This window comes from Manis javanica, chromosome X (assembly GCF_040802235.1).
Source record: "Manis javanica isolate MJ-LG chromosome X, MJ_LKY, whole genome shotgun sequence".
NCBI classification, from domain to species: Eukaryota; Metazoa; Chordata; class Mammalia; order Pholidota; family Manidae; genus Manis; species Manis javanica.
The window spans coordinates 58,043,480-58,069,467 of record NC_133174.1 but is presented as its reverse complement, the minus strand read 5'-3'; the positions used below and the strand labels follow the sequence as shown (position 1 = coordinate 58,069,467).

The 25,988-nt window shown below is 42.2% G+C and overlaps 2 protein-coding genes across 6 annotated transcripts in view; one reads left to right on the top strand and one right to left on the bottom strand.

The window, feature by feature from the left end:
- The window catches only part of DLG3 (discs large MAGUK scaffold protein 3), a 57,223-nt gene that overhangs the window by 22,849 nt on the left and 8,386 nt on the right, over window positions 1-25,988 (bottom strand). For 4 of the 5 annotated variants that reach the window (XM_037002790.2, XM_037002791.2, XM_037002789.2 and 1 more), the window contains 2 exons: window positions 25,732-25,834; window positions 173-287 (listed from right to left, as the gene is read on the bottom strand). In XM_037002790.2, coding sequence (XP_036858685.1) covers window positions 173-287; window positions 25,732-25,834 — 218 coding nt within the window. Of the gene's footprint in view, window positions 1-172; window positions 288-24,842; window positions 24,998-25,731; window positions 25,835-25,988 lie in introns of those variants that run through there. The other variant, XM_017670896.3, reaches the window with a different exon arrangement.
- LOC108403640 (transcription initiation factor TFIID subunit 9) lies at window positions 11,046-12,432 on the top strand. The gene is given in 1 exon segment (XM_037002794.2): window positions 11,046-12,432. A coding segment is annotated over 1 exon segment (807 nt). The 5' UTR covers window positions 11,046-11,392; the 3' UTR covers window positions 12,200-12,432.

The following is a 25,988-nucleotide window of genomic DNA, read 5'->3' as shown; positions in this document are numbered from 1 at the left end:
CCAGCTAACAAAAGGGAGGAGATGCTGACCATAAAGTACACAGGCTGAGCACACAAAGTGTTGTTTCCGTACTGGGAGTACACACTCCCTACTCACTGCTTACACAAGGGCTGGGTTGGCACAGAGCTCCCCCCGTGCAACACAGGGCCTGATGCTCAGAAGGGTGACTTACCTGACATACAAAGACCTCTTCTCACTTGTCCGGAGGGACCCAGACCCAGAGCTCATGCTGCTGTTCATCATTTGTTCTCGCAAGTCATGTATCTTCGACTCAAAGCGACTGTACTCTGTCAGGGAGACAAGGGAAAAGACCAAAAAAGAATGAACCCAAGGAGCAGCCCAGAGCCTGAGCGCCAGTGGCCAAAGAGCCAGGTGGACACTTGGCTTCAAAGCAGCCAGAGGCAGCCCAGTCCGTCTTTGCTTTGATAGCAGAACCTCCTCAAGCACAGGAAGACAGACTTTTTTCCACTCCCAGACTACTGCAAGGAAAGAATACACCTGAAAAAGGAGTAACTTGTGGACCTAGCAAATGGGAAAAGCTTTTTTTCTATCTGCCCTGAAATCTCACTGATCCTTAGGAAAAAAATAACAACTAGAAAGAGGTTCCAGGGCAGCCTTCATAAATCTTAAGAGCAGGCACTAAGGCCCAAGGAGAGCAGATGGGAAAGGAGACTTTCCCAAAAGTGGATTGCAGAGAACAGATGGCCCTGAGCAGGGTGGAGGGGCTGGGAAGGGTCTGAGGCTATTGCCATTATATCACAGTAAGGCAAGCAGAATGACTTATTTCCAGAGGACTGGTTTTTTTGAGGGGGTCAAAACAAGCTTCACAATCAGATGAAGAGATCACAAAGCTCTCCTGAGTTATTTCCCTTTTAGCAAACAGAGCCTTTGGCTGCAGTAACAAACATCAAGCAGAAATTCTCCCAAATGTAGAGTCTGCTCACACCTCTCTCCTCCAAAACCACCTCGTCAGTGGGGTCATAATTCCTTGCCCAGCTTTGTGGCCCACTGACACCACCATAACAGCCAAGGTAACTAAAGGTTTACACCCAGCTTAAGAAAATGTGATGGAGAAAAATTAATTAGCCATACGAGTATTATTAGAGGGTTTTGATTGAGCTGCTTTGCTGTGACACTCCCCTCGTATGTTTAAATATGATACACACACACACCCTCCACATACACAATTACACAACATTTTTCAGGTTCATAATTCCTTTATCAAGTGGCACATATCTAAAGCACAGGCTGTGGAAATGGTAGAAATCAGGCATACTTCATTATGACAAGCTGATTTTAAAGGAAGTCAAAATTTATACTAAGGGTTGAAAGTTGGGAACTGCTTTTAAAAACCAACACATTTCCAGGGACAAAGAATTTCACAAAAGCATCTTCATGCACCACAGAGGGCTGGCTAGAAGCATCCACATCTAGTCTGTAATGACTCTAAGGCAGAAAACAAAACCCCTGTTCCAACACCTGACACTCTCCTTCCCTCAGCAAAGCAACCTGACCTTCAGCTGCATATAAAGGGAAATGCTTAAAAGCCCAAAGGAGAGGAAATGGGAGTTTGACTTGCCCAATTATCTTCTTCTCAACAAAGTTTGTTTGTGTTCACTCTGGTATCAATGAAGCCAACTGGTTAAATTCATGTGCTCTTTCATTTATCATGCACTGGTGTTACGGTGATTTGTCCTCATTACCTACTCCCTTCCCTGAAATCTTGCAGGAAGCAGTTAAGTCACTGACTCACCCATTAAATGTTGGGGGAAAAAAGAGAGACAGCAGCTGGACATTGTCCCTGTTCTGAGGATTACAAGGCAACACATCAATATCACTGAGGTAGAAGGTGGTGACCTATACCTTCTGTCACAAAAAGCCCTGAACCGCTTGAGAGCGCAGCTCATGGCTGTCTACTTCTAGGACCACCCAAGCACCTGACCCCACCCCAGGGCTCAGCCCTCCACCTGCCCCTATCCAGTGGGCTCCTTTCTGGCCCTCCTCTGCTCTCACCAGCTAAGAGAACCTGGAGGAGACAGATTTCTGACCAAGCAGCCCTTTCTGGGGGAACATTAGTAAAAGGCAGAAATTATCACTGAACCCAGAAAAAAATCCACCCAATCTATCCCTAAGCCATCCCCCTAGGCCCCTTGCAACTTGCTTATACATTGCCTTCTTTGGAATTGACTTTCCCACTAAACTTCAACTTAGCAGCATGTCATGGCAGTTGCTTAGTAACTATTTTTCTTAAAAAATCCTTTAAGAAACAACCACCAAACCACCATTTCCTCAAGGCTCCTAATCCAAAGTTGATAATGCTAGGCTAGAGGGACCACTAAAAAAGACTACGCAGAGAACAGGCTACTGTTTCAAGGAATCCACTTTGTTTTCCACAGGCTACTAAGATTTCAAATCTATTACATGATATTTTATTCATTATTTTCCCATTCAGATGATCCCCTTTAGAGTTCCAGCTGCTCATCAGTCTCTGGCTTTTATTTGTAGTTATCTACTGTCCACTAGGCACACACGCTACTGCCTCTGAATAAATGATTGTTGGGTAAGTAAAAAACAAATTAGAAAACTGTGCCCAAGTAGACAATTCTATTCTCAAACTAATAAACCTAACAGTTTATTTAACTGATGGCTGCCAGCTTCACTGAGGGGTTGGAAAGGTAGTTAAGAAGTAGTCCCATTTACTTTTGTTCCCAAGGTTAATTGTTTGGAGCAACTGGACTGTTTGTCTCTTAAACATGCTTTTGAGATGTTAATAACCCGCACTAACAAAGAAAAAATAATTCAACTTTAGAATAGTCCATAGGACTCATGTAAATATTAGAAGCATCATTTTCCCAGGACAAAAGCATCTCATTAAAAGCATCTGCATTCTAAGACCTCACAATTGGCCAAGGTCCCTCCTCCCCTTCCACTCTTACCTAAGGAGGCCATCGCTGGAAGGCATCTCCTAAGCCAGGTCACTGCCAAGGAAGCCCCACCAAACCAGCCTCTAGCCCAAAGGGCCCACTTCAAACAGGCTACTTTAATAAAACAACACTTATTACTAAACTCTCAAGTCTACTAAATTGTGTTTTATTCATTTTTTCCCATTCAGATGAACCCAGCCATTTGTGACCCACAAAGACATCTACAGTGAGTCATCGCTCCCTAGTCCCTTTGCTAATCACAGAATAACAAGGGGGTTGGGACACCACCAGTCAGCATTCCGAGAAACACCGACCATCTGAGGTGCCTCAGAAAGATTACGATTTTGAATCCCCACACAAACTGACTCAGAACCTACAGTGACCCCAGGAATCTGCATTTTTAACATGCATCAAAGTGATTCTAATGTCTAATAAAGTTTGAACATGCTGGTCTTAACTTACAAAGCTGGGTTTTGTTTTGTTCAGGGAACAGATAAGGTAAAGATCCTGTACCATGTCTCAAAAAAGGAAGATAGGGCAAGAGGGTTGGAAAGCTCTTAAAAAAAATTGGCAATACAATTGCAAATCTCAATTTGGGAAAGGAAAAGTGCCCGAGGCCTCTGTCCAATATGCCTGCAAAGAAAGCCAATGAGTTTACAAATTTTTTAAATTATAAAAGCAGTACATGATTTTTAAACATCTTTTCTTCTCTTTACACATTCCTGTATCATTTCCCCATCACAGCAGAAAATGTATTTTTTGCCTTCTTTGGAATTGACTTGCCCACTAAACTCCAGAAGAAACTAGTATTTCTAGTGTGTATCCTTCCAGACTTCCACACACATATTGTTTATATACATATGTTCACAAGTCACACAGATTCACATGCATCAACTTCTTTCATTCTCTGTTATGTCATGGAAACCCATCCCTATCAGTACACACAGACCTACCTCATCATTTCTAATAGGTCTGTAGCAGTCCGTATTATGGATAGACCATAATTTATTCAGTCATATCCCAACTACTGTACACTTAAATTGTTTACATTACAATCAGTGTTGCACGTTACATGTGTATGAGTATTTCTTTAGCATGGAATCCCAGAAGTAAAAACTGCAGGGTCAAATTATCTGCCCATGAAAAAAATCTGATTGGCACTACCTCAAATTGAACCTCAACATACTGAAACCCTTAGGACTGGAAATGAGGATAAACTGCTGTTCATGCTGTTCAAAGCTTCCCATATCTTTTCTGTTTCTGAAGAACTTACCTTGAGGACAGACTGATCTTTTCTTTGGGGGAAAACACTTTAATGAGCCTTTGATAATGCAAAAATGAAGCCAAGATTGTATTCTGGAATAGACAAAGAGGAACCTCCAATGGAGGTTCTGCTTAATCACAGAAAAGGTTAGTCCTCCTGTGGGTGGAGCTGCTGGTTCAAAGGGCTTGTCCCAGCACCTGTTGTATGACAGACACTACTACCTCTAGAAATATCTGCCTCCAGACTTGACCACTTAACCTCCCTCTACTTGACAACCACGTGCCAAACCTCCCTGTGAATGTAAATGTCACCCCCTTTCCCCTGCCCGCAACCAGTGTTTCCTCACGGTTTGCTGATGTTTCTTCCCAAATGTGTCCTCAATCCATCTATTTATTTATTTCACTGCCACTGCCTCTTCATTTTCTCTTCACTATTTTATCTCTTGCCTTTTCTCTCTAGGCCACAGTGTGTCATCTCTCCTCTGGACTACTGCTATATTGCCCTAAGTGGTTGTCTGCCCCCAGGCTCTCCAAAGTCCAATCCACCTTAGATTCTTATTTGAAAAACCTTCCTTAAAATGTCAACTTGTAGTCCCCGTGTCCAAGTGTCTATAACTCAACAGCAACTAAATAAGTTTACTTTAATATCTCAACTGAACTTTCAAGAACTGCTACAGCTATCCTCCTGTGGTTCCCAGTCTATCTCCTGCCAAGCCCACCTCTCATTACACAGATGCTCTTTTGAGCTGGCCTGCCTGGAACCCTTGAACACTACTTGTTCATTCCTATCTGTTATTCTCTTCTCCTGGAATTTTCTCCCCTGTCTGACACTGAACATCCTTCACCACCTCTCTTTCCTCATCCCAGTTTTCTTCATTCCTTTATTCAAATATTTACTGCCTACTGTGTACCAGGCACTGTGAGAGCTGCAGGGATATAACAACAATCAAATCAGTTCCTAAAAACGACATTATGAAACAACTGTTTAACTACGACTTTCACTACAATTGTGACAATTGCTGTGAAGAAAACGCTAGGAGACTAACAGGGTGACCTAACCTACTGGGGGGATTTGGGGAAGGTGTTAAAGATTTCCCTGAGGAAGTGACATTTAAGCTGAGCCTTTAAGGATGAAGAGTTAGCCAGGGGCAGAGGGGTGGATAAAGTAAGCATTCCAGACAGAAGGAATAGCACCTGTGCAGGTACAAAATGTCTGGATCACAGGAAAGTGAAGGGATACTAAGAGATACCGGCAGAAGATCAGACTAGGGAGGTAGGCAGGGGTCAAATCATACAAGGCCTATGGATTACAGCAAAGATTTTTGCTTTTATCTGAAGAGTAATGGAAAGAAGCCACCGAAAGATTTTAAGTAAAGGAATAACATGATTGGGGGCGGGGGGTGACTGTCTGTATCACTTTGGCTACTGTGGGAAGATTAAGTATGGTACCTCACAGGCATATTGCAGTTTCTTGACAGCAGAGGGCCACGCGCTCTCTGTCTAGCCCTACAGCGGCTAGTTAAGTAGCCCCTGCTTTGAGAGTATCCAAACCAGCCAGCCTCGTAGCCTCTGCTCAAATATGTCCAATGTTGGAAAGCTTTCTAGTCCTCAGTTTAATATTAGAAACAATACCAAGAGAAAGTTCTTGGGTTGAGGGCCAAATACTTTGCCAGCTGATCCTAATTAAAGAAGGTCAAAGAGCTGGGAATGCCTGGAGTAGTTTCCAAGGCTACCAGATGAGACTGAATGGAAAGTTGAATGTGAACAGGGAAGAGGTAGCAGCTGATGAAAGGCTGAAGACCAGGTTATAAAAGTTCAAGACAGGACTTCTCTTACTAGGCTATGGGAACCACTGTTGAGTGTTTAAACAGGAAAGTGTACAATTAGAACCAGGTCTGGGGGAAGATGATTCTGAAAATATAATATAGAATGGAGGCCAGAGACAAAGATAACAGAGACCAGGAACCTATTCTACTGGTACAGCCAATTACTTGAAAGACCTGACATAGTATGGGGGCAATTGAGGATAGATAAAGGGGCAAGAATGAAAAAATGTTGGAGCTAGAAGAGATAAAATCTGGCATCTGATTTTATGTAGGGAGAGAAAGGATCAAAGGCAACTTCTGAGTTTTTTGCCAATAGACCAGGAAAAGGTGGAATAACATCAGCCTAACAGAAAATGGCCATCATGCCCTCAAAATAAGCTCTCTCTTCTTCAGACTAAATAATGTTACTTCCTTAACTATTCTTCATCTAACATGGTTTCCAGCCCCTCTGCTACCTCTCCCTTTGAAAACCTAGTACCCAGAATTTGTGGTGATGTCACTTCCTTTACAAAAATTAGAAGCACCTTGATGTGGTTTCTGTTTCCTTCTCAAGGTTCAGCAAGGCAATCTGCAGCCCCACTAAATCAACAAACTTTTATTGAACATGTTAACTTGCTATAAAGATCTGAGAGCCAAACCTGGACAGTGTAATTCTCAAGTTCTGGCTCCTCAGGAACTAATCTAAGAAAAAGAATACAAAACTTTCCCCTTCCACCCACCCCAAAACACTAACAACTGACCAACAAAAACCACAAACCACTTCAGCAAAACACTGACACATCAAAGGTTTCAAGATCTACTTAATAGTCTAAAGCATCAAAGGAGACAGAAACTACAATATTCATGAATATGAACTGGACACACAAGCAAGCATCTCCCCTCTAAGACTTTGCTCTCAAGTCCATCTACCTTCCTAATGACAGGAAAAGTGTCTCCTGAGAACAAAAAATAACATCTGTCATTAATTTGGAAAAGCTGAAAGGGGCTCAGTTTCTCAAAACGTAGAAAGCTTATTTGTTCCTATTTGATTACAGTTAGGGAAATGATTAGAAATAGGAAACAAATGGTATCAACAAAGGGTACTTATTCTGCATTGGTACAGAGTTCCATTGACTTAAATGAAGATATAAAAGAGAAATGCTACAGAATAAAAGAAAAGCTATGACTATCAAATTTGGAAATGATAATGAAGGTGGGGAGAGGACCAGATAAGACTTCAGACACACAGATTGTGACAAGTAGGAACAATGGGAAGAGGCAATGTGGATAAAATGAGAGTTCCTGTGGCCAGGATTCTCACCTGGCCCTGGTTGACTAGCCCACTGCACACCCGTGGGCAATTTGACTCTATAAAAAGAGCTCCGCCCAGTACTCTGGGCAAGACACGGTAGCAGGGCTATAAGGCTGCAGGAGAGCTGAACACGAGGCTGGAGTGGTGGCAGTGCCGAGGACAGAAGCCCAGAGAACAGCTGTGTGGGACAACTGTGCAGAGAGGCCCAGAGGATGGCTGTGCGGGACGACTGTGCAGAGAGGCCCAGAGGACGGCTGTGCGGGACGACTGTGCAGACAGAGGGGCCCAGAGGCAGAGACTGGCTTGCTGCATGCAGACTCGCTCTGAGTGAATGGGATTCTAGTGACTGACCTGCCACATGGAAATAAACCTGGGTATAACCCTTTCACCCCAAGAACGTTTTGCTGTCAATTTCTTTGGTCACACTGAATCCATAGCGAACTTGCCCAGGGCTGAAACCCATTGGCAAGACAGGCAAACAAAAAACTTGAGTCTCCAAACAAATAGTGAGCAGGGAAGACAGGAATGATTAATAGCACGCATAGTGGTTGGCTATAAACTCAAAATAAGCTAGTAACTGCCTAGAGGCTCATTTGTTCTTTTGGAAGTGCAAGTGTTCAGCTCTCAAACTCATACAAGTCCCTCATTTGCCAATGCTGAGCTGCCCTGAGCGCAAAGGAATCACCCACTGTGAAAATGTACAGAACTCGGGTGGAAATATGATAACCTCAGGAGAGAGTCACAGATTTTGATGAGTAGTAACTGTGTTTTCAGTTTCTATGGTTTCCCTTACAGTGCAAGCCCTCAGGAAGTGTCTGAATTACAACATTTTGTCCCAACAATATAGCTCAGGTTTTCAAAAGAAATGGATGAAGCTGAGAAGAAATTAAGTCCATAAAGAAGACACCTATCAGTGTGGAGATAAGGATATAAGTAGCCAAATAGCACACTTCTAGGAATCACAGACTTGTCTCTATAAATATAGTATGAAGCCTATTACTTGGGTTAGTTTCCAATCATGGGCCCACTAGGAATCAAACCTAGGACTAGTCCAGCTTAATTTTGTAATATGATCTAGAAGAGGGACATCTTCACATCTGCAAATGATCCTAAGCTCTGAGTCAAAAAAAAACTTCATAAATTCAAAAAAAAAACACTCTTAAGGCTATGTGAGGGCAGAAAAATGGCAAACAGGCCTCAATATGGGCAAATATTGCTTGAAGAAAAATAATCTCAAACTTTTAGAGCAATGGGCTCAGAACCATGACTAACCCAGAATAGAAACCTCGAAGTTGTTGTTCTGGTTCCAGCACTGTCACAGTGCAGCTTCCTCAGTCACACACACACACAAAACCAGGCTTCCAGATTGCAACCTGATACTAGGAATGAGACAGAAAAACAAGACATTCCAGATCAGCATGCCTATTGACTGGATGTTTCTGTCCCACAAAATGCTTAGTGAGGATGCAGGAAAAGCTACTGGGAAAAAGTGCTATATAAGGTGTATAAAGGTACAAAGGTATTACATTCAGCCATCTGGTTTGAAATGAGTAGAATTAAAAATGCTTTGAACTCATATCACGCTAGGAAAAAGTCATTCACAGGACCTTCCGCCTGGTCCTTCTCACCTATTCCTGATCAGCCAGCAGATCACGGTAAAAGCCTCAAATAGGACCTTTCTTCTACCTCACAGAAATTTCATATAGCTTATTCAAATGCATGATTAACAAAAAGCCTTTAGCTCTTTTAGCCCTTACACAAAACTATATGTAAGAACCTCAGTAAGATAAAATACCTCATCCAGGAAACATGACAAAGAAGACAGAATTATATACCTTTCTGTGCTGTGAGTAGCAGGTAGTCACAACAATCTTTTCCACTTAATGGAGATACTGCAACATAGTGACACAAACACATCTTATAATTTTATGATTTGAGTTAATGTAACTGATTCTGTTTTACCAGGTCAACTGAGAGTCTAGATTCAAATATTCTTCATAGTAGTTACTCCAACAGGATCACAAATTCTCTGACAATCTTTATTGGGGTATCAATTGTATCTCTTTTGAGTAAAGTTTCTATGCTAGGAACCCAGAAAATAGGACCTAGAGAAAGGAATTTCTTGTTATTTGCCAACACCTGTGGTCATTTTTAGTAACTGATAATCCCAGAGTAAAGTATTACAGAATAGAATAGAAACCCAAAATCCAAATCAGAGGTAGGTGTGTGTGTGTGTGTGTGTGTGTGTGCGCGCGCGCGCGCGCAATAAAGGTGGCATTATAAAACAGTAGGGAGATGGTGGATTATTTAATAAGTGGTACTAAGGTAATTCATGGAACACTTAGAGTAAAAATAAGGTACTATCCTACCTTACATCATAAACTCTAGGCAGGTAAAGGTTTTACATGCAAAAATAAAAATAAATTCAAAATGGATCAAAGACCTGAATGTAAGTCATGAAACCATAAAACTCTTAGAAAAAAACAGGCAAAAATCTCTTGGACATAAACATGAGCAACTTCTTCATGAACATATCTCCCCGGGCAAGGGAAACAAAAGCAAAAATGAACAAGTGAGTGCTTCTGTACAGCAAAGGACACCACCAATAGAACAAAAAGTCATCCTACTGTATGGGAGAACATATTCATAAATGACATATCTGATAAAGGGTTGACATCCAAAATATATAAAGAGCTCACACACCTCAAGAAACAAAAAGCAAATAATCCAATTCAAAAATGGGCAGAGGAAGAGCTGGAGCCAAGATGGCGGCATGAGTAGAGCAGCTGAAATCTCCTCCCAAAACCATACATATTTTTGAAAATACAACAAATACAACTATTCCTAAAAGAGAGACCAGAAGACACAGGAAAACAGCCAGACTACATCCACACCTGCGAAAAACCAGCACCTCACGAAGGGAGTAAGATACAAGCGGCGGCCCGGCAGGACCCGAGCGCCCCTCACCCTAGCTCCCAGTGGGAGGAGAGGAGTCAGAGCGGGGAGGGAGAAGGAGCCCAGGACTCCTAAACACCCAGCCCTAGGCATCTGTACCAGATCACAGACACACAGTGCGTGGTGTGCTGGATACTAGGGAAACAGGACAGTAAGACCTGTGAGCAGGTCCCTGCAGCTGGTACCCCTGGGACAAAGAAAAGCAAGTGCTTTTTGAAAGTCTTAAAGGGACAGGGACCCCACAGCTGGACAGAAGCGTCCAGGGACACTTAGCCCAGCAGCTGGGAATCCCAGGGAACTCCGAGCACCCTGACCCCCTGGGTGGTAGCGCAGCTCGGAGGCCCCTCACGGTGATAAACAGACTCCCTCCTGTTTCCCCTCCGACAGGCTCCGCCATATTGGAGCAGCAGACTGAGGTCAGCCATGCCCATAGCAACCGCAGAGCTTAACTTCACAGCAGCAGGGCAAGAATCAGAGGCCCCGCCTGCACGCAGCGGCCCAGCACAAGCCACTAGAGGTCGCTGTTCTCCCAGGAGAGGAAGGCCACAAACCAGCAAGAAGGGATGTTCTCCCAGCCAACACATGCGCCATCTTCCAGCAACTACCTCTATCGCCATGAAAAGGCAGGAAAATTTGATAAAGACCAGATTAACCCAGACAGTCTCCCCTGAGAAGGAATCTGGGGAGATGGACCTAACCAATCTCCCTGAAAAAGAATTCAAAATAAAGGTGATAACCATGCTGACAGACCTGCAGAGAAATATGCAAGAGCTAAGGGATGACGCCCGGAGGGAGATTACAGAAATGAAACAATCTCTGGAAAGATTTCTAAGCAGAATGGATAAGATGCAAGAGGTCATTGATGGAAGAGAAACCAGAGAACAGGAAAGCATATAAGCTAATGCAGAGAGAGATAAAAGGATCTCAAGGTGGCTCCTCCCCGTGGCACGGAGGACGCGTGAGCCGCGGCGCTCAGAGCCAGCACGGCGAGGACCATGGTGCTGCCGAACATCCTGCTTACCGGTACACCGGGGATTGGAAAAACCACGCTAGGCCAGGAACTTGCATCAAGATCAGGACTGAAATACATTAATGTGGGTGATTTAGCTCGAGAAGTCTGATCACCAGATATCATGGAGTCTGGCAAGATGGCTTCTCCCAAGAGCATGCCGAAAGATGCACAGATGATGGCACAAATCCTGAAGGATATGGGGATTACAGAATATGAGCCAAGAGTTATAAATCAGATGTTGGAGTTTGCCTTCTGATATGTGACCACAATTCTAGATGACACAAAAATTTACTCAAGCCATGCTAAGAAAGCTACTGTTGATGCAGATGATGGGTGATTGGCAATACAGTGTTGTGCTGACCAGTCTTTTACCTCTCCTCCCCCAAGAGATTTTTTATTAGATATTGCAAGGCAAAGAAATCAAACCCCTTTGCCATTGATCAAGCCATATTCAGGCCGTAGGTTGCCACCTGATAGATACTGCTTGACTGCTCTGAACTATAGACTTGAGTCTTTACAAAAAAAGGCATCTACTTCTGCGGGAAGAGTAACAGTTCCGCGGTTAAGTGTTGGTTCAGTTACTAGCTGACCAAGTACTCCCACCCTTGGCACAGCAACCCCACAAACCATGTCTGTGACCACTAAAGTAGGGGGTCCCATGTCCCTCACAGGGCAAAGGTTTACAGTGCAGATGCCCACTACCCAGTCCCCAGCTGTAAAGGCATCAATCCCTGCAGCATCAGCAGTTCAGAATGTTTTCATTAATCCATCATTAATTGGGTCCAAAAACATTCTTATCACCACTAATATGGTGTCATCACAAAATACTGCCAATGAATCATCAAATGCATTGAAAAGAAAACGTGAAGATGATGATGATGACGATGATGACGATGATGATGACGACGATGACTATGATAATTTGTAATCTAGCCTTGGTGCTTGTAACATGTATACTTGGTGTTGAATTATTGTACTGAGATTAAATATGCACGCTGGATGTTCTCAAGTTGTGTTTTAGAAATTTTAATACTTAATGAGTATAGTTACCATACTTCAATTGAGATGTTGCATTTTCTTTAATAGGATTAGTAATTCTTTTTCATCAGCCTTTTCAGTGTAAAAAATAAAGTCATTCATCAATTAAAAAAAAGGATCTCAAGGAATGAAACAATATTAAGAGAACTGTGTGACCAATCCAAAAGGTACAATATCCGCATTATAGGGGTACCAGAAGAAGAAGAGAGAGAAAAAGGGATAGAAAGTGTCTTTGAAAAAATAATGGTGGAAAACTTCCCCAAACTGGGGGAGGAAATAATCTATCAGACCATGGAAGTACACAGAACTCCCAACAGAAGGGACCCAAGTAGGACAACACCAAGACACATAATAATTAAAATGGCAAAGATTAAGGAAAGGGACAGAGTTTTAAAGGCAGCTAGAGAGAAAAAAAGGTCACCTACAAAGGAAAATCTATCAGGCTATCATCAGACTTCTAAACAGAAACCTTACAGGCCAGAAGAGAATGGCATGATATATTTAATGCAATGAAACAGAAGGGCCTTGAACCAAGAATACTGTATCCATTATGATTATCATTGAAATATGAAGGAGGGATTAAACAATTCCCAGACAAGCAAAAGTTGAGGGAATTTGCCTCCCAGAAACCACCTCTACAGGGTATTTTAGAGGGACTGCTCTAGATGGGAGCACTCCTAAGACTAAATAGGTATTACCAGAGAAAATAAAATCACAGCAAAGAAAACAGACCAACCAAATACTAACTAAAGGCAAAAAATAAAATCAACTACCCACAAAAGCAGTTAAAGGAAACACAAAAGAGCACAGAATAAAACAACCAACATACAAAGAATGGAGGAGGATGAATAAGAAAGGAGAGATATAAAGAATCACCAGTGTTTATAACAGCTCAATAAGCGAGTTAAGTTACACAGTAAGATACTAAAGAAGCTAGACTTGAACCTTTCGTAACCACAAATTTAAAGCCTGCAATGGCAATAGGTACATATATTTCAATAATCACCCTAAATGTAAATGGACTGAATGCACCAATCAAAACACACAAAGTAATAGAATGGAAAAAGGCAAGACCCATCTATATGCTGCTTAAAAGAAACTTACCTCAAACCCAAAGACATGCACATACTAAAAGTTAAGGGATGGAAAAAGATATTTCATGCAAACAACAGGGAGAAAACAGGTGTTGCAGTACTAGTATCAGACAAAATAGACTTCAAAACAAAGGAAGTCACAAGAGATAAAGAAGGACATTACATAATGATAAAGGGCTCAGTCCAACAATAGGATATAACCATTATTAATATATATTCACCCAGCACAGGAGCACCAGCATATGTGAAACAAATACTAACAGAACTAAAGGAGGAAATAGAATACAATGCATTCATTTTAGGAGACTTCAACACGCCACTCACTCCAAAGGATAGATCCACCGGACAGAAAATAAGTAAGGACACGGAGGCACTGAACAACACACTAGAACACATGGACCTAATAGACATCTATAGAACTCTACACCCAAAAGCAACAGGATATGCATTCTTCTCAAGTACACATGGAACATTCTCCGGAATAGACCACATACTAGCTCACAAAAAGAGCCTCAGTAAATTCCAAAAGATTGAAATTCTACCAACCAAATTTTTAGACCACAAAGGTATAAAACTAGAAATAAATTGCACAAAGAAAGCAAAAAGCTTCACAAACACATGGAGGCTTAACAACATGCTCCTAAATAATCAATGGACCAACGAACAAATTAAAATAGAGATCAAGGAAAATATGGAAACAAATAACAACAACACAGAGCCCTAACTTCTGTGGGATGCAGCGAAAGCAGTCTTAAGAGGAAAGTATATAGCAACCCAGGCAAACTTAAAGAAGGAAGAACAATCCCAAATGAATAGTCTAATGTCACAATTATTGAAATTGGAAAAAGAAGAACAAATGAGGCCTAAAGTCAGCAGAAGGAGGGACATAATAAATATCAGAGAAGAAATAAAATTGAGAAGAATAAAACAATAGAAAAAATCAATGAAACCAAGAGCTGGTTCTTTGAGAAAATAAACAAAATAGATAAGCCTCTAGCCAAACTTACTAAGAGAAAGAGAATCAAAACACATCAACAGAATCAGAAACAAGAAAGGAAAAATCACAACAGACTTCACGGAAATACAAAGAATTATTAGAGAATACTATGAAAACCTATATGCTACCAAGCTGGAAAACCTAGGAGAAATGGACAACTTCCTAGAAAAATACAAACTTCCAAGACTGACCAAGGAAGAAACACAAAATTTAAGCAAACCAATTACGAGCAAAGAAATAGAAGAGGTAAGCAAAAAACTACCCAAGAACAAAACCCCCGGGTCAGATGGATTTACCTCGGAATTTTATCAGACATACAGAGAAGACATAATACCCATTCTCCTTAATGTTTTCCAAAAAATAGAAGAGGAGGCAATACTCCCAAACTCATTCTATGGAGCCAACATCACCCTAATACCAAAACAGGGCAAAGACACCACCAAAAAAGAAAATTACAGACCAATATCCCTGACGAACATAGATGCAAAAATACTCAACAACATATTAGCAAACCGAATTAAAAAATATATCAAAAGGATCATACACCATGACCAAGTGGGATTCATCCCAGGGATGCAAGGATGGTACAACATTCGAAAATCCATCAACATCATCCACCACATCAACAAAAAGAAGGACAAAAACCACACAGATGCTGAAAAAGCACTCAACAAAATTCAATATCCATTCATGATAAAAACTCTGGCAAAATGGGTATATAGGGCAAGTACCTCAACATAACAAAGGCCATATATGACAAACCTACAGCTAACATCATACTGAACAGCGAGAGGCTGAAAGCTTTTCCTCTGAGATCGGGAAGAAGACATGGATGCCCACTCTCCCCACTGTTATTTAACATAGTACTGGAGGTCATAGCCACGGCAATCAGACAAAACAAAGAAATACAAGGAATTCAGATTGGTAAAGAAGTTAAACTGTCACTATTTGCAGATGACATGATATTGTACATAAAAAACCCTAGACTCCACTCTTAAATTACTAGAACTGGTATCAGAGTACAGCAAAGTTGCAGGATACAAAATTAACACACAGAAATCTGTGGCTTTCCTATACACTAACAATGAACCAATAGAAAGAGAAATCAGGAAAACAATTCCATTCGCAATTGCATCAAAAAGAATAAAATATCTAGGAATAAACCTAACCAAGGAGGTGAAAGACCTATACCCTGGAAACTATAAGACACTCTTAAGAGAAATTAAAGAGGACACTACCAAATGGAAATGCAAATTAAAACCACAATGAGATATCACCTCATACCAGTAAGGATGGCTACCATCCAACAGACAAACAACAACAAATGTTGGCGAGGTTGTGGAGAAAGGGGAACCCTCCTACACTGCTGATGGGAATGTAAATTAGTTCAACCTTTGTGGAAAGCAGTATGGAAGTTCCTCAAAATGCTCAAAATAGACATACTATTTGACCCAGGAATTCCACTTCTAGGAATTTACCCTAAAAATACAGCAGCCCAGTTTGAAGAAGACAGATGCACCCCTATGTTTATCACAGCACTATTTACAATAGCCAAGAATTGGAAGCAACCTAAGTGTCCATCAGTAGATGAATGGATTAAGAAGATGTGGTACATATACACAATGGAATATTATTCAGCCATAAGAAGAAAACAAATCCTACCATTAGCAACAATATGGATGGAGTTAGAGGATATTATGCTCAGTGAAATAAGCCAGATGGAGAAAGACAAATACCAAATGATTTCACTCATCTGTGGAGTATAAGAACAGAAAAAACTGAAGGAGCAAAACAGCAGCAGACTCACAGAACCCAAGAATGGACTGACAGTTACCAAAGGGAAAGGGACTGGGGAGGATGGGTGGGAAGGGAGGGATAAGGGGGGGAAAAGGGGCATTACTATTAGCAGACTTAATGTAGGTGGGGGGCGACACGGGGAGGGTTGTACAACACAGAGAAGACAAGTAGTGATTCTATAGCATCTTACTATGCTAATGGACAGTGACTGTAATGGGGTATGTGGGGGGGACTTGGTGATGGGGGGAGTCTAGTAACCACAATGTCGCTCATGTAATTATAGATTAATGATACCAAAAAAAACCCATTATATAACTAGAATAAAAGAAAGGTGTATGTCCTCCCAAACCTATGGGTAGAGGCAAAACACACAAAAGACAACACTGGGAGATTTGACTACATAAAACATAAGTACTTCAAAATAAACAAGAAAGCTACAAGCTGGGAAACACCTTTGCAATTATACATGAAAACAATATTCTAATTAAAGTATTTACACAATAATAAGATACGATGAACATACCTCACTAGGAAAATGGGGAAAGGGTATGAGCAGGCAATCCCCACAAAAAGCAAAATAAAATAAAAAGACCAATGAACACACACAGACATTCAATTCTGTTAGTTAAAGACATATCTTTTTACCTATCAAATTTGCAGAGATTTAAAAGAAAATACTACTCCATGTTAGGAAGGGTATCAAAATACACACTCTTATGCTGTTGTTGGGGGCAGAGACCAATTTGGCAAAATACATCAAATGTCTTACATGTTTATACCCTTTGGCCCAATAATTCATAGGGATTCATTCTGAAGAAACAATCATAGTTTCATAAAAAGCCTCATACAAGAATATCCAATAAAGTTTATCTGTAAGATTAAAAAACTGGAAACAACCTGAATGTCCACCAGTGAGAATGGTCACATGAATTATGAGATACACATGTTGGAATATTATTTAACTATTAAAAACCACCTGAATAAATATTCATGACATGTTAATTTAAAAGAAAGGACAGAAAACTTAAATACAACTATTCCAGTGTTAAAAGAGATACATACATATTATATCGTATGTAACAGTTTGGAGGGAAATACAGACACATACACACAGTGGTTATTTCTAAAGGTAGTTTTACAGGTGATATGAATTTTTTTTTACTTGGTATTTTTCTGTACTTCCCAATTTTTTACAAGTCTAATTCTTTTATATCCAGGAAAACAATAAATACAGTTTGAGGGTGGTGGAGAGGTGGACTGACCAGGGCAGACCCAGAGACAAAGCCAGGACACACATACATGCACTGGAAACCCCCACACACTGCTCCTGGCTCACTCATCATTTTCTTCTGGGACTGATCATTCCATCAGCTACAGACAAGTCTACTTAAACATATCACTATTGTAATCTCACCATCTCATCCAAGAGTGGACCAAAGAAGCCTTGCCGATTCCTTGCCGAAATCTATCCATATTCTACCTACCATATTTCCCTGATCTACCAGTCCAGACAGTAGCCCTATCCATCAAGGCAACTTGGCCAGTCTGACATGGCTTGTTTGACCTTGGTGAGCCAATACTGGTTCCTGTGCTCACCAATTCTTTTCCTGAGTGTTTGCAAAACAACTCTTGATAATCTAGTCTGGAATTTAGCCAAAAATATGCAAAACTCCCTTTCTCCTTTTTGAAAATCTGAAAAAAAAATTTATACAAAATATGTTAATTTCCTTCTTTTGGTCTATTCAAATTTTTTAATCACTGAATTTCAACAAATGGGGAAAAAATCTCTAGGGCCTTTGCTTTTGTAAGATATCTAAATTCAGTGAAAAAAGGTCTATTTCAAGAGGATGAAGGCCTTATCACAGGAAAGAAGAGGGGAAGACAAGACCCTTCTTAAAGCAACACTATCATTAGCTCAAGACTGTGATCAACAACAGTCTAGGTACAAATAGGAATTCAGAAACTGAATTTTCAACTCATTTCCACTTAAACACAGAATTTGAGTTAGAAAAAACATTAGAGATCATTTTGCCCAGTCCCTTCACTGTACAGAGCAGAAAATTGTGGCCCAAAGAGGCTGACCAGCACAAGATAATTCAGCTACTTAAAGACATAATGAGAATTCAGGGTCCTGGCTCCTCCACCAAGATGATTCCCATATGATTTTAGGATTTAACATACATATATGTATATATATAATTAAACATTGAAAAATTTACATATTACATATAAATTATGTGTATTATATGTATACATGTAATATATATAGTATATTTATATATAAATATATCTACCATATATAAATATATATTCTTAACATAAAAGGAACAAAAAGAGTATTTTTTAATTTCAGTGACAATGATAGGCCCAAATTATTCTACTTCTCCTACTTTCTATTTAAAACAATCAAACAACTCCCCTATTGTGAAATACAAGTCTAAAGCTTTAAGCAGAACAAGTGTAAATAGCAGGGTTAAGGTTTCAACAAGCAACACATTAAATTAAAAAGAAATCCTCAAGAGCTAAATAAGTAATAATTCATTTTCATTACTGTATATTATTCTAATTGTTCTACCCCATCAGGAAACTGATGTTTTACAGACACCAAAGTTCCTAAGATATGCCTCAGACCATCTAACAAGGACAAAAAAGCACCTGTCTAGCTAAAATCAGAAGGCTTTGTGTCCTTGTCCTTGGGCTGAATGTAAGATAGACAAGCCCAGCACAAATATACAGGCACGCAGTTCAGCCCAGAAGGCAAAACTGGAAAGAAAACTAACATTTTTTTCTCCTCAAAGTTTGCAAAACAGGGTGGTCCTATAAAAGGATGCCACCACTTTGTGAGAAAGTCTGGTGGTTCGTCAAAAATGCTAAATGTTAAGTTACCTTATGACCCACCGATTCCACTCCTAGGTATTTATACCCAAGACAACTGAAAACATATGACCACACAAAAACTCATCCATGATGTCCAGAGCAGCAGGATTTGTGACAGTCGAAAGGCGGGAACAACCCAAATGTCCACCAACTGATGAATGGATAAACAAAATGTGGAATATCCATACAATCAATGGACTATTACTCAGCCACAGAAAGCAATGAAGGGATACATGCTACAACACAGCTAAGCCCTGGAAACATTATGCTAAGAAGCCAGATACAGAGGACTACATATGGCATGATTCCATTTATATGAACTATACAGTTATATAAAGGTGACTTTATAGGAACAGAAGTAAATTAGTGGTTGTCTAGGGCTAGGCAAGGGGAGCAGTTGGAGGGAAATGGGGAGGGATGGCTAATGGGACAGGGTTTCTTTTTGGGGTGAGGAAAATGTTCTGAAACTGATTGGGGTGACAGTTACACCAATGTGAATACTCAAAAAACCATTGACTTGTACAGGTTAAACAGATGAACTGCATACATGTGAATAAGCTGGATTAAAAAACAAAAAGGTGGGACCTAACATTTGCATCAGGTCAGCATTCCTAGCTAAAATTATCTACAACCAAGCCTTAAATTTCTCCAGCACAGTGATAAGAGTAAAAGGTAGTCCCTTTTCCTCCTGGTTCCCTCTCATCACCTGAGTGGTAATAGTTGGCTTGCACTGGTCTCAAGCCAATTTGGAAACAGGGTAAGCATAAAATCAGGGGACAGAATAAAGCACAACTAAATGGTAAACAATAAGCCAGTGAAAAGACGTTCAACCTCATTAGCCACTAGATAAATGCAAATGAGAACCACAAGATATCATTTCACACACCCCAGGCTGGCTACAATCAAAAAGACTGACATTAACAAGGGTGGATGAGGATATGGAGAAATTGGAATCCTCACAGTCCTGGTAGGAATGTGAAATGGTGGAGGCTGCTACAGAAAACAGCCTGGCCATTCCTCAAAAGGTTAAACAGTTGTCATATTATCCAACAGGTATATACACCTAGAAGAAATGAAAATACCTGTCCATGCAAAAATTTGCATATGGACATTCACAGAGCATTTTCCATTAATAGCCAAAAAGTGGAAACCACCCAAGTGTCTATCAACGGATGGATGGATAACCAGAACGTGTTGTGTGTACAAAATAAAGTGTTATTTAGCCATAAAAAAATGAAGTATTGATACATGCTACAACACGGATGAACCTTGATAACACTATGTTAGGTGAAAAGTAGCCAGTCACGAGAGACCATGTATTATATGAATCCATTTATATGCAATGTCCAGAATAGGCAAATCCATAGTGAGAGGAAGTAGATCAGTGGTGGCCTAGTGATGAGGATGGGAAGGCTGAGAGGAGTGACAGCTATAGGGCACAGTTTTCTTTTTGGGTTGGTGAAAATGTTGTGAAATGACTGTGGTGATGGCTGTACAACTCTGACATTCTAAACACCCTGAATTGCACCCTTAAATGAGTGAACTTGTAAGGTCATAAAAAAATGAATGGCAAATACAGCTCCATTTCACTTGAAGAAATGAGAAATGCCTACTTATTATATTAGTATTCTTATGCCTGCACATTTGCTATATTAAGTCAAAGCAAACGAGCTTCCATCTTTTGGCTCCTCCTGGGGTTCCCCCCACAACATCATTTTGTGGTAGTCTTCCAAAGCCCATTTTCCTTTTGCAGGACTGGGGTATCTCCCTCAGGCTACCAGAAGCCCCCCTACACCCAGGTTATTTCCTCCTTTGGTGCAGGAGTTTGTGTCCATCACAACTAAAAAGTTGACATTTGTGAGTTGGTTTTACTCCATTTTTTAACAGCTTCTTGCCCCCGAAGAGACTCAGAGCAGCAATATCTTTTGCTGGGTCCAGATGTATCTGGGTAGGAAGAGGGGGCTCACAGCTTCTCTGCTGTGGTGGGGGGTAGTTGAGGCCTAGTGGCAAAAGCCCTGGATCCAAGGTCTCAGGAAATCTGACTTCAAACTCTGATTCTGCCCCTTAAGGCCTGTGTGACCTTGAGCAAATCACTCAATCTCTCTGACCCTCACTTTCCTCAACTGTAAAATGGGGATAATACCACCTATCCCACAGGGATATCCTAAAGATTGCTTACAAAGCCATCTGGAACACAGAGGTGCTCAACAATTCAGTTCAAGAAGCCATGTGCCAGGCTCTGGACTTGGTACTGGGAACACAAAGATACATACAATACTAGCTGCCTTCAAATTGTTCAGTGAAGAAATGCTGTTAGCAGGAATTCATTTTCTTCCTTCTCTTCGTTAGCCTTCTTTTAGGATGGCTATAGAAGTTTCAGGACTTTGATTCTTTGCCTTAATAAACCTTCCCCTCTAAGCTCTCAAGAGAGATCATGCTTTGTTTACATCCTTTGTTCTCAAACAGGGGGAGAAGGGGTTGTTACCTAAATGGTATGGGCAAAATATTCCTTTTATATTTTCAAATTATTATCACACTGATCCTTCACTCTTCCAGGCCTTACCTGAAAGTGTTTCCATGGTGAGCACGTTTAAATAAGTATGGAAAACTCTCATTCTCACTCACTCCCTGTACCCTAGCCCCACCTGTGGGGATTTACACAGCAGTAGAAATGGTCACAAAGGATCAGTTCCCAGTTTAGCTACTTTAGTAACCAATTTCTAGCTCACCTCCTGATTTGCGGTTCAAATTCTACTCTAAAAACAGAAGGATTTTCCAGAGAAAAGTTGCTCAGATTATGAAGAGAGGTTGACACAAAGTAGGGGGAGAAATGTTAAGGAAGAGTTTCTAAATCAAAATGCTGTAACATGAAGCCCATCATTCCCTTGGTGAAGCAATTCCACAAGTCACAAAAAAAATATTTTTCATTTTAGAATAAATTGGAAGAGAGCCTTTGCCAAGAGCCAGCTGTTTAAATTTTCAATTTGAATTTTAAGCAGTATTACACATGCCCAAGAACATCATGCTATTTTTAGCTAATAGGTAAGATTGCTGTGTCCACAACAGTTTGGAGCAATCAGAAGTGGAACTATTAAATAGCATCTCTCACCGTTGTACCTTATCATTTAGCACTTCTATTTCTATTTTAATATTTCCCAAAGCTTCCTATAAACACACTTTAAGGCAGCCAGGCTAGGCACAGTACAAAATTCAAAGAGTCAGACATGGTTCCTGTCTTCTTCATTATGAGTTTAACCCACATTAAGCAAACCAGATACAAAAAAGAATCAGTTAAAGCTTTTCCACCATGCTGCCATACAGCCCTTAAAGGCCCAGGGAGATACATTAGAAGCAACTATCCTCCACCTATCAACTTTCCAATGCTTGTGCCCTCTCTGGGTTAAAAGGAGAGGGGTAATGAAGTGTTCTAAAATTGACTGTAATGATGGACGCACAACTCTGTGAATACACCAACAGTCACTGAATTGTACACCTAAGTGGGTGCATTGTATGGTATATGAATTATAGCTCGAGTAAGCCATTAAGAAGGGAAAAAAACTGTTCTTACTGATTATTCCAATTAGTCAAAGCTATGTTGTTAGGCTCTCACGCTAAAGGCTATCTAGCTAAAGGCTGCTCTCCTTTGGCAATGGTGCCTTGGCAGCCACCATGGAGATCACTCTAATCTTCCCCACAAATACCTTTCTTGCCTTCATTCTCTTTCCCTAGTCTCTCTTCTGTTATTTCCTCTCCCATTGTTCCTCTGCTCGAACCAGGTCTCAGGTCTCAGGTACTCCCAGGCCAAGGTATGTCCCAACTGTGCATGTCAGGAGTAAAGGGATTGCTAACCCCCACCCCAACCCCGGGCAATTTTCCCTTCATGACCTTAGGCAAGTCATGCCCTTGCTCTCCTGGCGCTGTTCATTTCAGGTTTGCATAATGAGGGGTTGGACTACGTGATCCTTTCCAGGTCCCGCATTCCATGTGGAAAAAAAATACAAATCATGAACACTTCTCTGGCCAGTAACAAAATCTCTGCCATTTTAGCCAACACATATCTGGATTATTCATTTTGTAAATGCCCACTCACGGGACTCAATATTCCTAATATATTCATAATATGGTCAACCTGGAGTCTTATTTTTAAAATCTATCACTTATCAAAGAAAATTCAAAGCTCAACACAGAATGCTTAATAGTCCCTCTGGACCTGTCTCGAGGGTCCATTTTCGAATAACAAACAAACAATGGCTTTTTTGCATGTTGGGGCCCTGTCGGATTTACTAAACCAAAGAAATAAAGAACACTGGGGAACAGAACCTTAACAGTGGTTCAACGAAATCCTGAGAGGCGGCTTTGTTTAGCAAGTAGAAGTGGGACCTAACCTAAGACCGCACCTCAACATACATTAAAAACTCTCCGAAATATGCTCAGAGCAACGAACACCGCAGGAATCCCTTTGCCCTGGACAACTTGCAGCTTTTTATGTAAACCAGTAACATTCTTCCAACAAAACCCAGAGAAATTATGTAGTCACCAGTTTCCAACACACTACTAGACAAATTCATAGCACTGTTTCCATGTGCCCAACATCAGAGAGCAAAACCAAAGGAAACACATCAATTTCTCCTACACACACATACACAAATACGCAAGAGAAACCATTTTCTCTGCAGAACCAACATTGTCTAAGTTGTGGATATGAAATGGATACATACTGGTTGCTAATAAAAATCAGATGATTCGCTCTACACTACAAAGCAAACAGCACACGCAGATATCAAAAACAATAACCCTAAGGTGTGTTTCTTGACATTAAGGTGAGCACCAAACATGGAGAAAAATGACTCAAAATGTCCATTTGCATATCCCCCTTTCCCATTTACTTCAGACCAACAAGCTCTCCAGTTACCTCCCCACACTTTTGCCCCCGTCAAAAAAGCCTAGTCCTAAAGGTGGCAGGCCCCTTTCTCCTTTCCCTTCAGGCTCTTGGCTGGAGGCCTCGAACAACAGTGGGGGGTGGTAGGGTGGAAAGGACAAAGGTAGGCGCTTTGAATCCCTTACAGCTTTGCGACAGAGCTCCCGGCCTCACCCCTTCTCATCACGGAACTAGAGCACCTGCCTTCCTCCACCTTAGTAACCTGCCCAACCGGGTCTAGGTGTCCAAGGAGCCCAGGCGCTGCAACCGTAAGGGACAAAAGCCGGGCTTGCAAAGAGGAGGATGGAGGCAAAAGAAGCCAGGTACAGTACAAAAACCCTTGCAAACAAAAGCGGGTGTGTGTGTGTGGAGTGGTCCTGAGAATACCGAGCCAATCTGGGGTGTTCCCACAGGTTGGCCAGGTTTGGATTAATGTGCGGGGGCAGGAGAGGGGAAGAGTTAGAAATTTCTTTTAAGGCTAGGGATTAGCGAGCTGCTGGGGCGCACTAGCCGGCAGGAGCGAGGCTGAGGGGAGGATAGAGGCCCTGGGCAAGGCGGCGGGGGGCACAGTTCGTGGCGTGAGGTGGGGGTCGGTGATGGCAGAGAGGTGAAGACCAGACAAAGCCCAGTCGCGGAGAGCGGGCGCTCAGCCCCACGCGGCACCCCCGGGGTCCGGGAGGGACCCTAAGGAGGGGCTCCAAAGCTGCGCGGGGCTGGGGACACGCAGCGAAGGCATTCGGGGGTGAGCCGAAGAGTTGGGGGCGCTGTGTTGGAAAGAGTCTGAGAACAGAACCATAGAGAGGCTAGGGGGGACTGTGAGGGGGCCTGACCCCTGTCCGCCCCACCTCACCTGGCGCCGGGTCGGAGTCCAGGTCTAGTGCTGAGAAAGCGCCGGCTCCGGCCAGGCCCTCTGTCCCGCGCGGGAGACCACGGACACAAAGCGGGGCGCGCGGGAGGAGGAGAGGAGGAGGAGACGCCTGAGGCGCACGAGCGGGGGAAGGAGGGGCGCTCGCCGCCCTCCGCCTGGGTAAGGGGGCGGGGCGTGCGGCTGGAGGCTGCGCTCGGCCCGCCAATGGCCACCCCGCTGGCCGGCTGGCTGGGGGCACGCCACCCCGCGGCTCACCTCGGCACCTGGACCTTGGCTGGCTCCAGCCAATCAAACACCTTAATTTGCATAACCGGCGCGCCCGCTCGCCCCCGACGAGGGACTGCTCCCTGAGAACACAAAGGACCCTGTAGGAGAAGCGGCCCCACCCATCTCCCCATTCCCTGCCCCGAGGTCTTGGCATCACCTTTTCAGCGCGTTTAAGGGTCCTTCACAGTCACCCCGAAGAGGTGGAGAGTGTGGTAGTTTAGCCCAAGCCCTCTTAAGATGTCGGATCTCTACTCCCTGAGTTCCCTCTAACCAAGAGCTGCCCTCCTGTGCCAGGGCACACAATTCCCCTTGAGCCCTCTGCTTCTTCCTCCTCCCCCTCCCCTTTTTCCAGTCACCCCCATCTCTCTGCTTCCTCCCTTGGGCTGCTGCCCACTACTGGTCTTCTGCTGCACTGCAGCCCTGATCAACAGGCTCCAAGCGGGGACCCAAACCTACCCTGTCCAGAGGAAACAGAAAGGAAAAGGTGACTGCACTAGGATAGAAGGGACCTGTCAAATGTCTTTGTTACCTATGAGGGAAAAAAGGAGACACGTCTATGAGTCTCAATTCCTTAAGTCATCTCGTCCCACCTTCCTTCTCCTACCTTCAGGTCTGTACTGGGCCACAATGGTGACTGACTGGCCAGCCCGTTTCAGAGCAGCTGCAGCCTGCTCATGAGTGGCATTCCTCAGATTCACGCCATTCACCTGTCCAAAGAGAGGAGCTATGAGCCACCCCAAAAGCAAGAAAGGGAGTCTCTGTCATAGCAGTTAGAAGGAGATGGCTAGCCCATCCCTAAGCCCAATTGGATGCCTTTCTCAATATCCCATCCTTGCCCATAAGACAAGACCTAAAGGATAT